General features: G+C 48.0%; 1 protein-coding gene across 4 annotated transcripts in view; it reads right to left on the bottom strand.

The window, feature by feature from the left end:
• Ppp2r5c (protein phosphatase 2 regulatory subunit B'gamma) overlaps positions 1–10,695 on the bottom strand; it is a 132,017-nt gene extending 121,322 nt beyond the window's left edge. For 2 of the 4 annotated variants that reach the window (XM_047539856.1, XM_047539857.1), the window contains exons 1-2: positions 10,504–10,695; positions 9,834–9,896 (exon numbers count right to left, since the gene is read on the bottom strand). In XM_047539856.1, coding sequence (XP_047395812.1) covers positions 9,834–9,896; positions 10,504–10,530 — 90 coding nt within the window. In that variant the 5' untranslated portion in view covers positions 10,531–10,695. The remainder of the gene's footprint in view (positions 1–9,833; positions 9,897–10,503) is intronic. The other 2 variants (XM_047539858.1, XM_047539861.1) reach the window with 1 other exon arrangement.
• Between the last annotated feature and the right edge of the window lie 2,925 nt (positions 10,696–13,620).

Genomic DNA, 13,620 nt, shown 5'->3' with positions numbered 1-13,620 from the left:
GCTCAACGGCATCCCTGACATCCCAAGGCGCCCGCTGATGCTGGCCTCCAGTCGCAGTCTGCCTCTGCAAAGACCTGTTGAGCCCTCTAAGAGCCGGAGCTGCCTTGCCTGTCTCCCTGCAACGCTCATGTGCCAGCTGCAGGGCCTGCTGACTCCTGCCACTGCCACTGCTGGAGCTCTAGACCCGCCCATCACTCGGCGGCTCCCACCACAGCACACACTGTGGCTCCCGCAATGCCAAACTGCCTGTCCTCCCAGACAAAGTCTATTTTTGTATGCTGAGGAAGAACTTTAAAAGAGAAAAATCTTAATAATACAATTTTTTTGTTCTAATTAGTTATACATGATAGTAGAATGTATTTTGACACATCATACATAAATGGAGTATTTTAATCAAAATAGTGTGATGTGGCATATAGGTCAGTGTGTTAGACATCAGTCAAGATCTTTCCATGGGGAATTTACACTGGCACCTCACTTCCCACCAGCACAGTTACTGTTTTTAAAAAGTGGAAAATAGTACTTGTAGCATGACATGGAGAAACTGGAGACCTTGTGCGTGGCTGGAGCGTAAACAGGCTGGGGCTGTAGAAAACAGTCAGGGACCTCAATAAGTCACACACAGAAGCATCACATGACCCACAATCCCACTTACACGTAGCACCCAAAAGAACTGAAGACAGGTGCTTGAACAAAAGCGTGTACACAGTGCTCACAGCACACTGTTCACAGAAGGTCACAAGTGCAAACAACCCAAATATTCATCAGCAGATAAAATAGAGTGGATCTTGTCCTTACCATGGAATGCGATTCAGCCATAAGGAGGAACGGAGCCCTGACATAGGGCCCAAATGGGATGAGCCTTGACACCATGCCAAATGGAAGCAGACAGACACCAGAGACCACACACTGTACCACCCACCGGTAAGAGACAGAGAGAGGCAAAGCCCCTGAGAGGCTGGTGGCCACCAGCAGCCAAGGGCAGGGGAGGAAGAGACTGCTACTGGGCATGGGTTTTCCATGTTCTGGATTCTTCTAGCTCTGCCATAACAAACACCCCAGTCCCCACCTGTCTACAAAACAGACAAAGCTGCCTTTCTGGGCTACCAAGGGCAGCTTTGGGATACTGAGATGTATCTGAGGTCCTCAGTGGCCACTCAAATGGAAGCTACACCATAAAATGGAAGCCTCCACCCCCTGCCCTTCTCAGGGTCTCCTGACTAAACACCTGGGCCCTTGGGCTGCAGGAGTCACGTGCATGGGGTGGGGTCTTGAGAGGAGGGAAGGTGGAGCAGTCAGTTCCATGGTAGGCAGGATGAGGTGCCACCCTGGCAGACCTGTGACCCTCCTGTGTTTGGGCTCAGGCACATAGCCAGAGGAGTAGGCTGGCTGCCCTGTGACCCTGCTGCACACTGCTTGCCTCAGGGGTACACAGCCTGCTCCCCAAGTCTTCCCAACAGCCATAGGGAAGGCGACCCAAGGAGGGGAACAAGATGTTAGGGCTTCCCTCGCCCTCAGAAAAAGCTTCCAGTATGAGACACATCACGCGGGAAGGTTCAGGTGCCTGGAGGTGCCTGCTCCCCACAACCTCCTCTGCAGTCAGATGCCCATAGCCTCATAAATTTGGAGTGAAAACAAAATCTAGGCAGCAGATACATGGGTGTTTCCTAGTCTCTGCACTTTGAAATTATTCATTCAAACAGCACAACAGGCAACTGGCTTGGTGACAAAGCCTCACTCCTAGATGTTTTACCATGTAAGGGATCACTACACCACACAAGCAGCTCCTTCCCTTCATTCAAACTCACAATTGTGAAAATTCACAACTAGATGCAGGATGTTTATTGTTCAATAGGGCAGGATCAAATCACTGGTCTCTCAACAGCTTCTAGATGGCAAATGAAGTCAAATACAAGAGATGCTTCTTTCACTGAAGTAACCAGCGCTGATTTCAGAGAAAGGTCCATGGACAGACTCTCTGGGTGACAATCAGACCAGGCTCTTGCCAGATACTTTGTTAAAGATGACCCCTATTTCCATACCTGTGGGCCACTGCTCTAAAGTGTAGGATGTGCTTGGGCCCAAGGTCACCCACACACTCAGAACACTCCTGCCTCACTGAAGATGATGCCACCATGCAGGGACATGCTCTCTTGGGGGCTGAACCCCAGAAGGTGACTTCTGGATCACCTGGAGGGAAACATGTTAGAGAACAGCCAAGACCAAAAGAAAATAACACCAAGAGACCCCTTAGGGAGCAAAAGGGCATCTGACCCCGAGCCTGCTTCCTGTGGAGATAATACGCAAAATAGTCTAGAGACCCTGGGCATTCAGGTCCCTCTATGAATGTGGCCTCCTTGGTGAGACACCTGGACTGTCTGAAGCACCTGAGCAGGAGCAAAGCGGGAGCCACACAATTCTGTACTGTTCTATTTATTAGCCACATGTGGTTTTGGACCCCAAAATAAATACAGAAGAGAAACTTTTTGAGAATGACTGGAAGATTCCCTCTCCTGGGACCTGGAGTCTTCCACACGGGTGGCTCCGGGGCAGGCCTATCATGAACTACGAGGCAGATGCAGCTTCCTTCTTGCCTCACCTCCTTTTCTTCTTGTCTTCCTCCTCTTCTGCCAATTCATTTGTTTTCTTTTGCTTTAAATTTAACCTGAAATTTGGTATTTAATATTACAAATAATGCTAACAATAGATAAGTTTAAGACACTCATGTAAGAATTGGTTTTGGAAAACTCGGTAGGTTCCCAAGGAAGCTCTGTCCCAGAGAACTTTCTGGAAAGCTGGAAAAGTTCTATATTTAGGCTGTCAAAGCATTCATTAGCCATGTATGCCTACTAAGCACTTGACATGTGGCTAGTGCTCTAAGTAACTGAATTTTTAATTTGATTTTCACTAGTTTAGATTTAAATAAAATTGGGAAAAAATGTCTAATATCTGTCCAGAGCATTCTAACACCTTTGGAGTTCCAAGGTACTTTGATATTACCACTGGGCGAACCCAGCATTTGGTTAGCACTAACACCTGCAGGATCCGAGTGTCTAAAACTCATCTTTTTTTTTTTTTTTTTTTTGCCATACTGGGGATCGAACTCAGGGCCTTGTGCTTGCAAGGCAAGTACTCTACCAGCTGAGCTATCTCCTCAGCTAAAACCAATCTTTTTAAGGCAGTGACCATAAATCTCATTTTAAAACGTGTACATGCACATGCACGCCCCCAACATCCAGAAGATGAAGGAAAATCCAAGATGTCCTTAAATTAAATCATTTTTCCCCCGAAGTTTAAATTCTATGCTTGTTCTCTGCCTCCCCCAAGTGGAGAAAACAAAATTGACAACCCTGTTTGGACTGGGAGGCACCTGAGAAAACCTGAGCAAGAAGGTACAGGGATGTCTTGGCTTATCACAACTCACTGATAGGAAAATGCAGGGAGATTAAACACAGTGTGTGGCCAAATCTGACTTGGGCAGGTTCCTGACATTCAAGGAAACCCTGGAGACTCGTCTTATAACTGAGTTCCTGCAGATGAATTTCCCCTGCCTTAGGAAGACACTGCCAGGATCCATGCTGGTAGGCTGATTGTCACAAACCCCACAGGGACAGGTGGAAACTTCCCCATTGCTGCGTGGCAGGGCTCCGCGTGTGTTCGCTCTGCAGCTGCCTGGATACAGGAACTAGCTCCCTCATGGCCCAGACAACTGGGAACTGCTTCCTATCCTTCACTCTGTGGTCGCTTTCTAGGCTGCTGAGGGGGAGAGGAGTGTTGTTGACTGGCTGCGTCTGCAGCGTGACCCACCACACGGCAAAGTCTAAAGTGCTCTCTGAATGCCACAGCTCAGTGCAGAGCCTGTGTCTGCTTAGGTGCTTTCAAACACCTGAAGTTCTTACCCAAAGCTCCAGCAGGCTCCTTCCACGGGATGGGTGCCATCTCCCACCCATTCAGGGGTGACAGTCTCACTGAATGGAGGGGGTGTCAAGTTACTCCCAAGTACATTGTATGTCCAGAGGCAACAGGTGCCACAAGTCACAAATAATGTAATCAGTCAATGTAGGTCAGGACCGCGTACTGTTTTGATCTGTGCGGATCCTCAACACAGGACTTGGGAAGCTCAGAACAAAGCCATATCTCACTCTCTACCCACCTCATAAAACACACTAAAAATACATTCACTGAGAAATACTTCCCAAATAAATTTAAATTAGGAAACATAAAGCATCGAAAATCACAGTGAAACATATTTCAATGGATATCCTATTTTGAAATATTTTAAATTAAAATAGTAACTTAGGAGACTACACTTTTCACCACTGTTTTAGCAAGATCTTAAAAGACTACTCTCTTTTTCTATGTAAAAGCAAACTAAAAATACTCTTATTTCTTAAAATGTTCACAAACATTAGAAAAAATTCTAAGTATCATAATTTTCTGCATTAGTATAATGTTCTTTATTTAAAACAAATAACAATGAAAAGTCTGCATTGAAATTGCCCTAGCCTATGAAAAAGGTAATAAAGAAACCTATTAAACAAGATTTTTTGCTGATTTATAGTATCAGAAAAATCTAATTCATTTGAAGTTTTCCTTTTTACTGAGCACTTTTTAATCCACCAACCAAATAGTTCTTAACTCCAGAGCCTAGTACATATGGCAAAGAATCAATTTAAGACTGTCCTTGGGGTTTCCCCTAGTTAGGGAAGCAAGTTACAGTAAAGGTGGTTGAAGCCAATATGAATTACAATTGATGCAGCAAATAATTACTACACAAGTTTGGAAGACAGAAAACATGATTCAAGAACCCCTCTTCCGCTGCCTTTTTTGGACCCCGGGCCTAGCACATGTTGGGCAAGCACACAGCCAGAGCTACACTCCAGCCTACAAAAAGAAAACTAGAATCCTTTAAATTTCAGAATAGATGAACTGAAGTTGGAACTAAAAAGATAAAAGGTTCAGGTACAGAAGATGGGAAGAGTATTCTAAAACAGAGGTCCTCAAAGCACGGTCTGGGGACCTCTCAATGTGGTCCCTTAGGTATTTTCTGGGGTCCAGGAGGTCAAAATTGCCTTGTAAAACTAGGACAAGATTTGTCCTTTGAGCCATCATGACGTGGAGCTTTCCACAGGCTACAGTTGTAATATCAATTGGCTGCATGTAGAAGAGGACTGCTGAAAAGATTTCCAAAAACAGAGCAGTGACTCTTCTCAACTTTTTAAAGGTGTTTTTTAATACAAATGTTTCATATGTTAATGTGCAATGGGAGTTATTGTTAACATTAGATGAATTAATATTTTAAAACCTTGTTCTAATTTCTAATTTGAAAAACATCAATAGACAGACACAACCCATCTAAATGAAAGCTCTTTGGGGTTTTCAACAATTGCGAAGCATACGGAGTGATCCCCCTTCTGCTTGGGCACTACTGTTCTCTAGGAGCCGGCCTATCCAGGTGAGCGTGCAAGTCATACTTTGCAAGCAAATGCACACACTGCATGAAGGGCTCTCTCCAGCAGCGGCTCAGCAGGGCACTGTGCTCCAGGAAACAGCAATACCTAGACACATTTTGCTTGCTACTGGCACCTGGAGGGTAAGGCGAAGGGTGCCTGTGAACCCTCACAAAGCACAGAACCCCAGGATGGCCCCATATGTCCAGTGTGGAGATTGAGACCCTTGGTCTGGAGCAGTAGTGGTCCTATGGAGCACTGGGGGTCTACCAGTTGTGTAGCTTATACATGGAAGGAGCAGAAGCTAGGCTTACAGCAGAACCAAGTTTCTTGGAGGTCCCAAGGGAATCAGCTTAGGGCAGCATCTCCTGACTCCCAAGCTCTACACCTGCAGCTGGTGACCTGCTGCATGACAGGCATTCCAGACAAGAGCTCTGGGCAAGAATGATGGGAGGCGGGGAGAGTGAACCAAGGCATAACAATCAGGAGCAGAGAATCCCATTCCTATGCCATTACCACACAGGACTCTCAAAAGGGATTTTTCAAGTACTACTTCTTTTGGTCCTCTCTGGATTTCTGTTGACGGAAAGAAGCTGGAAAGGATGGAAAATGAGGCATGGGAGGCCCTAGTGGAAGCCTGGAGCCCAGGACCGAGTGTACAGATGGTGGCTTTGGCTTTTCACGGGAGAGTCTCCCTGGAGGCAGCCACGCCACCATACCACTCTCCCCAAACAACTCTCACGACCTTCTTCCCACTAATTCAAGAGAAAACTCCTGCTGTGGAGGCAGTGAAGAGAGTCGAACAGCATTTTGAGAAGATACTTTCATTAAAAAATTTATCTATGCTAACATATAATGGGTATGTTATTAGATAAATAAATTTTTAAATTTCAACTTAATTTATAAAATTAAATTACTACCTAGAACCATATAACCTCAGGCAGGTTTGTCTCTGGAAAGCCGGGGTGTGGTGGCAGTGGGATGTAAAAGCACGAATTACACAGAGAAAGAAGTCATTCCTGAGGGTAGGTGTCCAAATAAGCTCCCATGATGGGAAGGACCGTTCAGGTTTGTTTTCAGCGACAGAGGTTACGTACGAGTTGCTGTAGCAGCTTTCACATGAAACCAAGCTGAGCCGACATGCAAAACACATGACTAGGGAACAGCAGCAAAGTACTTCAGAAAAAGCATTAACACTTTTTAAAATGCAACTCTGGACACAGTACACAAATAAAAAAAAATACAGCATAACTATCCTATCATCTGACCCTATAAAATGAACTTTAGGATTTCAGAGAAATTTTTAAGATTCTAAATATTCATAAAATGTGCCTAGTCATGCTTCTCTAGACACAAATGTTCCTGAGATCAGCTGCTCAAAAACATGTTCCCTCTGTTCATATCCAAAACATTTTCCAATTTCAAGTGACCAAGGAACACAGTTGTGTTCCCATTTCTTAAAGGTGTGCTACAAAATAAACCAAGAGCGAGTGTTAGACAGAAACTTTTATTTCCAGGAATCACGGATAAGCAACAGGTCAAATTTAAACATTCTATTTGAAAGAGGGGGAAAAAAAAAGAAGAAAGAGAAATGTACCAGTGTCATTCAAGTAGAAGTTTCTAGAATGAGCAAAAGTTGCACAGTAGTAGTTATGACCTTTAACATTTTGTTACCCTGAAGGACATATCCTGTGGTACATCTTGCTGGTGGGAATTGTTGAAGAAAAGCACAACCTACTACCAGTCACACAAGTGAAGCAGCGTCACGGCATTTTTGTTTTTTATTTTCTAGCCCCCCAGCTGAAATACTCTGACTGTACTACTCTACCTTTTGCTCCAGCTCTTTATCTTATGAAAACACCCACACCATCTAACGTTCTCTTGTCCTAATCAAAAAGTGTTCTGTAACATACGCCAGGTGCTGCCTTGTCTGCTGTGAGGCTAGAAGTCAGCCAGCCAGGATTTCCTTACCAGGACCCTTCACACACTAGAGGAAGTGTGTTAAGTCAGCCACAGGTCAAGATGTTGAATATTTTCTCTGCTGGGACTATTTCCCAAACCTGGCTGCTCTGCCCTGGAAGGGGACCTACCCTGCGTGTGCCTCCAGGAGTGTGGAAACTGTCCATCTCAGAGGGGAGGCACGTAATGTAAACAACTGCTGTTTGTGAAGGTGATGTGATATCAGCAAGGCTTGAAAAGTAACATGGGAATATCAAACCTATTTAAATTGTTCAGGTTAAAATATTCAAATCCAGAGTACCACTGAGAGATCTAAGAGGAAAAATACGTGTGCAGAAATGGTTTAATTCACCTGCGTGAGTCAATCATATTTGGTAAGTGGGTGGAACTAGAAGTGAAGCAGTGAGCTGAGATGAAGGGAGGAAAACAACAGAGAGAGAGTCAACTCAAAGTTCACATGAACTGAAGAGCCTCAGTTTGTATTCCTGCAAGATAACGACACAGTGTCATGCTTAATGTGCCATGCTGCCTCTGGTCTCCTTATGAGGAAGTAGTGAAGGGCCCAATATTTCAGTGTTTTTCAGTGGTAATTTCAACTCTGTGGCTCCAGCTCCTAGACAGTAGCACTAGAAAAAATACAAAAAGACAAGTGGGGCATCACACTTAGACACTGCAGGCTTCACTCTAGCGTCTTCACAACTGACAGCCTAAGAACCCAGTCCATCTCACCAACATGCCTAGCGGTGGTTTTGGCATCTCTGAATTACTGATGGATTTTCCAAATTTAACCTTATTCATCTTTATAGCCAAGTTCTTTCCACTAAAATAGGAATAAAATAAACATGCAGATTGATATTTCTTTGTGATCCTAACAGCAGGGGGAGACAGGTATGTTAGCAAGAAAGGCTTGGGGGACAGTAGGAAGTCTTAGCAGTTTTAATGAAAGCAACAAACTGAAAAAGAAAGCATGCAACATGCACCCCCGCAGAGCAACTATTCGATCTAAACTGTCATAAGGGTGGCGCAGGAAGTAATCAAGTCAAATCCAAGCAGGTCAGAGTAAAACTGGATTGCTGTAAAGAAAGGGGAGGGACAGACTGGCACAATCTGATCTACTGGTAGGTAAGGAACCTCTTCCAGCTCTGCTTTTTGCTCTAGGGAGGGCAACAGATTTGCTAGAATGAACCACCTGGTGCCAAGGAGGGAGGCTCAGAATACACCAAATGATAGAGAAAAGATAACATGGGGCTAAAAAAAAGTCTACTGCACCTCCCAGGCAGCGCTTAACTCCTTCTAATTTAGTTTATAGGAAAAAGTCTGACACTCACAAAGTTAATGTCATCTAAGACCAGGGACACCATGATCCAGGCCTGGAGAACTGGTGCTAAGCACCTTCCCAGCTACACATGCATTCAAAACAACCTACCAGCTCTGCCTGGGCCCATGTGGCTCTTGGACCCTTGGCCCTGGGTGATCTAGTTCCATGACAATTAGTCACAAGGAAGAAAAGGCAAAGTAAAGTGGTGACTCTGCAAATCCTCTCAAGGCACAACCATGTCAAGGAACACAGACTCCAGCAGGTAGACGTAATCCTGTGTGTTCCAACTGTTCCTTAACTGAGCCCAAAGACCATAAACAAACAAACAAACAAAAATAGTCAATTCAACAAGAGGGTTGAGGGAGGGATGAGAGAAGAAATAGAAGAGTGTACAAAAATACCCAAACTAGGATTATCAAAAATACCCCTGCTAATGGGTTGAAAAAGGCTAAGCAACCAGCCAACGACAGAAAAAATGAGCTTGCCCAGGACACCAGGGGCAGAGACTGCACCAAGGAGAAGGGTGACAGAAGAAAGAGAAGGAGACACTAAGAAAACCAACTTGCAGCTTGCAAAGAGGGTGGGGGGACACCCCAAGGTTAAAAGGAACACGAATTCCAGTCAAAGGCACCTAATGCCAGTATTCATAGAAGGGCTGCTAGGGTTGAGGTGGAAATGAACTAAAAAATACCAGCTCCACAGATAAACCCAACTTTCACTAAATTATTAATATTTTCCCAAAGTGGAATACTACCTAAATAACTCAGATAAAGATAGCACAAAAAGTCTTAGATAGAGAAACATTTTAGAAGACTCAGGGTTTTATTACCCTCAGTTTTTTGGTTTTGTTTTTTAATTTGGTGGGGAGTGGGTATGGGGATTGAATCCAAGCTACATTCCCACACCTTAAAAATTTTTTTTTTGGAGACAGGGTTTCATTAAGTTGGGAGGCTGGCCTCGGACTTGCAATCCTGCCTCAGTCTCCCACCCCACCCCCAGAGCTGGGATTATAGGTATGTGCCATGGCAGGAGAATTATCTCAGTTTTAAAACTCCAAATTAAAAGCTGCTCACGAAAAACTCAAGTGAATATCTGAAGGCCATTACCTCTGATTCCGAGTCTTGTCCTTCTTTTGAACTTTTCCCACTTTTCCCTGGTTTTGGTGGATCCTGGGAAACATCAAACAGAGCGGTCTCCTCAATCTTTAGATGAAGCAGATGCAGTTTCAAAACCGATTTACATAACGTAACCAGAGGTGCGGTGGTTTTAACCATACCCTCAGGAGTCTACGTCACCCTCTTTAAAGACACAGCGCTGCCAGGCTGCACCCCACCCACCCAATTCCGATGCCTGCTTCTCCTCCTCGGTATCTGGGGCTGAAAACTTCGGCGGCGACACGAAGCCCAAGGCATCCGGCGCCCTCGGCTTCTGGAAGGGTCGCACCACAGTCCTTCTCCCCACCCGGACCTGGCCCAGGACTCCCGGGCCCTCCCGGAGCGCTGCGGGGCTCGGCCGCCGCGCAGCCCCCGGCCCGAGCGCACCCGCCACGCCGCGCGGCCAGCGAGCCCCGCGCTGGACAGCCCGCCGTCGTCCGGCGCCCCAGCTCCGCAGGCGCCGCGGGTCCGCTCCGCCCGCCGCTCGGCTCGGCGCCCTCCCGGCCGCGAGGCTGGCGGCCAGCCCGCCGCACCTGCGCCGCGCCGGCCGCCCGGGCCCGCCGCCCCCGCCCGGCCGCCCGCCCCCGCGCCGCGGTCCTCCGGCGGCCGGGCCCCCACTCACTTTCTCCTTCTTGGTTTTATTCGGCATGGCTGGTGCGGGCCGCCGCCGCCGCCCCTGCCCCTGCCGCCGCCCGACCCCGCCGCAGCAGCGCCCCCGCCCCGGCCGTCGCGCCGCCCCGGCCGCCGCCGCCACTGCCGCCGCCGCCGCCCGGGGACTGAGTCGTCCGCTCGCTCTCGCTTCCCCTTTTCCAGGCTCTCAGAGGCTGCGGCAGCCGCGGCGGCGGCGGCGGCGGCGGCAGCGGCGGCGGCGGCGTCTCTCCGCCCCTCCCCCGGCCCGCCCCGGCCCGCCCGGCCCCGCCCCCAGCCCCGCCCCGCCGCCTTCAACGGCGCCCTGCCATTGGACGACGCGCCCTCACGTGCCCTAACGCTCTGCCGCGCTGCCTCGCCCCCTGCGCGACCTGTCCCCGCCCCCTCCGCGCCGCTCGGCTAGCGTCTGGTTCTGGCGGGCCGGGGTCTGAGGTGGGCGGGCCGGTCGGGAGAGCCCAGGCGGACCTGGGGATGAGGCCGCCACTGTGGTGACAGGGCCGTGGCCGGATGTGAGGGTGCGGGACCTAGAGAGCCGGGGACGAATGAGGCATGAAAAATGTGCGTTTTAAATGTGTGACAACAATTTCTGCAGCTGGCTGGGCGCGAACGGCGGCCTTCCTCGTCCCCGCGGCTCTTGCAAAACGAGGGCACCCGCAGCGGCGCACGTGGGTGGCCAAGGCAGCCCGGGAGTCGCGGGAGCGGCGGTTTCGCAGGGCCTCGCCAGGCACCGCCCACCGGGCCGGCCACACCCACCCTTCCCTCGATGGCTCCGCCCACCGAAGGCCCCGCCCGCAAGCTGGGCGGTGCGGCTTTAAGGGCGTCTATTTCATTTTTTGCTTTGGTTTGGTCGTAAGCCGCGTAAGAAAACTTGTGCTCGATGACCAGGAGCCTCTTAATTTCTCTTGCTTCACTAATAGCGCCGGGGAGATGGATTTTCCAAGGAAAAAAAAGCTTTTTACTGGACTACTTCCGCAGTCCGGTTGGAGCCCCTAAGCAATCGGAGGTGTTAATGATGGACATACGAGATTGCGGAAATACATTTGGTAGGAAGATTGGGAGTGAACGGATTTCAAGCGTGAAAGGCATTGGGGGTCTTACCCTGATCATTAAGGAGCAGCATCTTGACTGGGCACTTAGAAATCCTCTCAGCCCCGGTTTTGTTCCTGAAAGTTGCCAAGCAAAGCATTTTCGGATGTTCTCTGTTGTCCTACAATGGGAAAACTGAAAGAAGGAAAAAAGAAAAAGCTCTAAAATGAGGGGCGTTGTGGGAGGTCCTGAGATTAAGTGCCGCCTGCAGGTGTCTCTGTGCTCACAGAGGACTGTCTGCAGGTAAGCAGAACAGCCTCAAACAGCTATCTGTGCAGAAGAAACCGTGTTTTGATTACTTTTAATAGTTTCTCCAAAACAAATAGTCAAAAGAAAAGTGTGAGCAGGTGGAACATTGCCTCTAGTTAATTTAGTGACATTTCGAAAATAAAACATGCTGTCAATTTAGTAAATGCAGCATAAATCCATATCAATAAGGAGTAACTCTAAAATTATTGGATTTTGACTGCTGAACCCTCAGGAGGCTTGAGATTTCTCCAAGATAAGTCTGTATCACTGATACCCTGGTATTATGATCTCTGATCCAGTGTTGCACATCATTGTTGGATTTAATAGACATCTGTTGGATGCCCACTGTGTGCAAAGCATATTGAAAGAGGTTCCACAGTGAACAAGGCAGTACTCTGGTTCTCCAGCAATTCACATGATTGCATGGAAACAAGATAACCCTGTGTCTGAAGTCCTGACATGTCAAGTCTGCAAGGACTGGGGTGAGGTTGGTTGAACTTGGAAGCAGGAAGGAACACTGCATGGAATGTTTCCTTGTGGCCAGAGAGGAGATGTATGTACAAGGGCTCTGAATTGAGATTGGTTTGACTCACCAAAGGATTGGACTTGTTTCTGAATGCAATTTAGGATTGCTGATGATCCTAAGTGATTAAACTGGAGAGCGATGTGTGATGTGCTCACAATTGCAGTTTAGGAGACATCTGTGGTGGGAGTGTGGGAAGGGGCTTAGGGTAGGCGAAGGCAGGAGGCAGAGAGCACCCAGGAGGCAGGAACCATCCAGGTTCATGTTGGTGAGGCTCCTCCTCAGCAGTGACAGGAGGAAGGATCACTGATGCCCAGGATGTGAACTCAGGCAGCTGAGGCAGGCTGACAGATAAAAAGATAGTGTCGTGTTTGCCATTTGCCTAACAGTGAAGTAGAGAGCAAGTTGTGAGGGAACATGGCGATTTTGGTTTGGGACATGTTGAGTTTGAGCTGTGTCTGCAAAATACAGGGGCTCCAAGTTGGCAGTTGGAAATACAGCATAGCGGTCCAGTTGCATGTCCCATTGGGTGTTTGTCAGGTCAGTTTCAGGTTCCAGGGAAAGCATAGTGATGAGATAACAGAAGAATTGCCTAGTTGTACCCAGTGACCTTGAAACCATAGTAACCGGATAAGTCTGACTCAACACTGTCACCCGACACACGTGGCAGTAGCACACTGAACTGGTTTTTGTGGGCCCACATTAGTGGGGCCATTCCGTGACCAATCTTAACTGAGAGTTATTGTCCGCTCAGAGGACACTAGGTGTTGTGCAGCGTACTGCATGTTGTGGCCTTTACAGATATCCGGACGATAGATATAGTTCCTGCTCTCAAAAGAAGGGCTTCAGAACAGGCTATCACCAGGGGATGCAGCGACAGTGTGGGTGTATGTGCACATTCGCGCACTCGCGTGTGTATGAGTGTGCATGTGTACACATGTGCCTGGGTGGTACCTCTTCCAGGATGGCCCCATTTTCTACGTTCATGAAGGCACGTCCCATATCACACAAACTGCTTTTCTTCAGGACCCTATCTTTCAGGGACTTTTCTTCAAGGTGGCCCCAGGCAATCTGGGTGTACTTTCTCCATGACCAGCTCCTGGAGGAGGGAATAAATGGTGGATTGTTTCATTTACACCCCCAAGGTCCCTCTGGAGGGTTAGAGTTCTTCCCCAGATGACCCTCCTCCAGGCAAAGACCTGCAGGGTCCTGCACACACTGGGGAGCAGGAGC

The sequence above is a fragment of the Sciurus carolinensis genome, chromosome 2 (genome assembly GCF_902686445.1).
Source record: "Sciurus carolinensis chromosome 2, mSciCar1.2, whole genome shotgun sequence".
In the NCBI taxonomy this organism is placed as follows: Eukaryota; Metazoa; Chordata; class Mammalia; order Rodentia; family Sciuridae; genus Sciurus; species Sciurus carolinensis.
The sequence above is the reverse complement of the archived record's forward strand: the minus strand, read 5'-3'. Positions and strand labels throughout refer to the sequence as shown.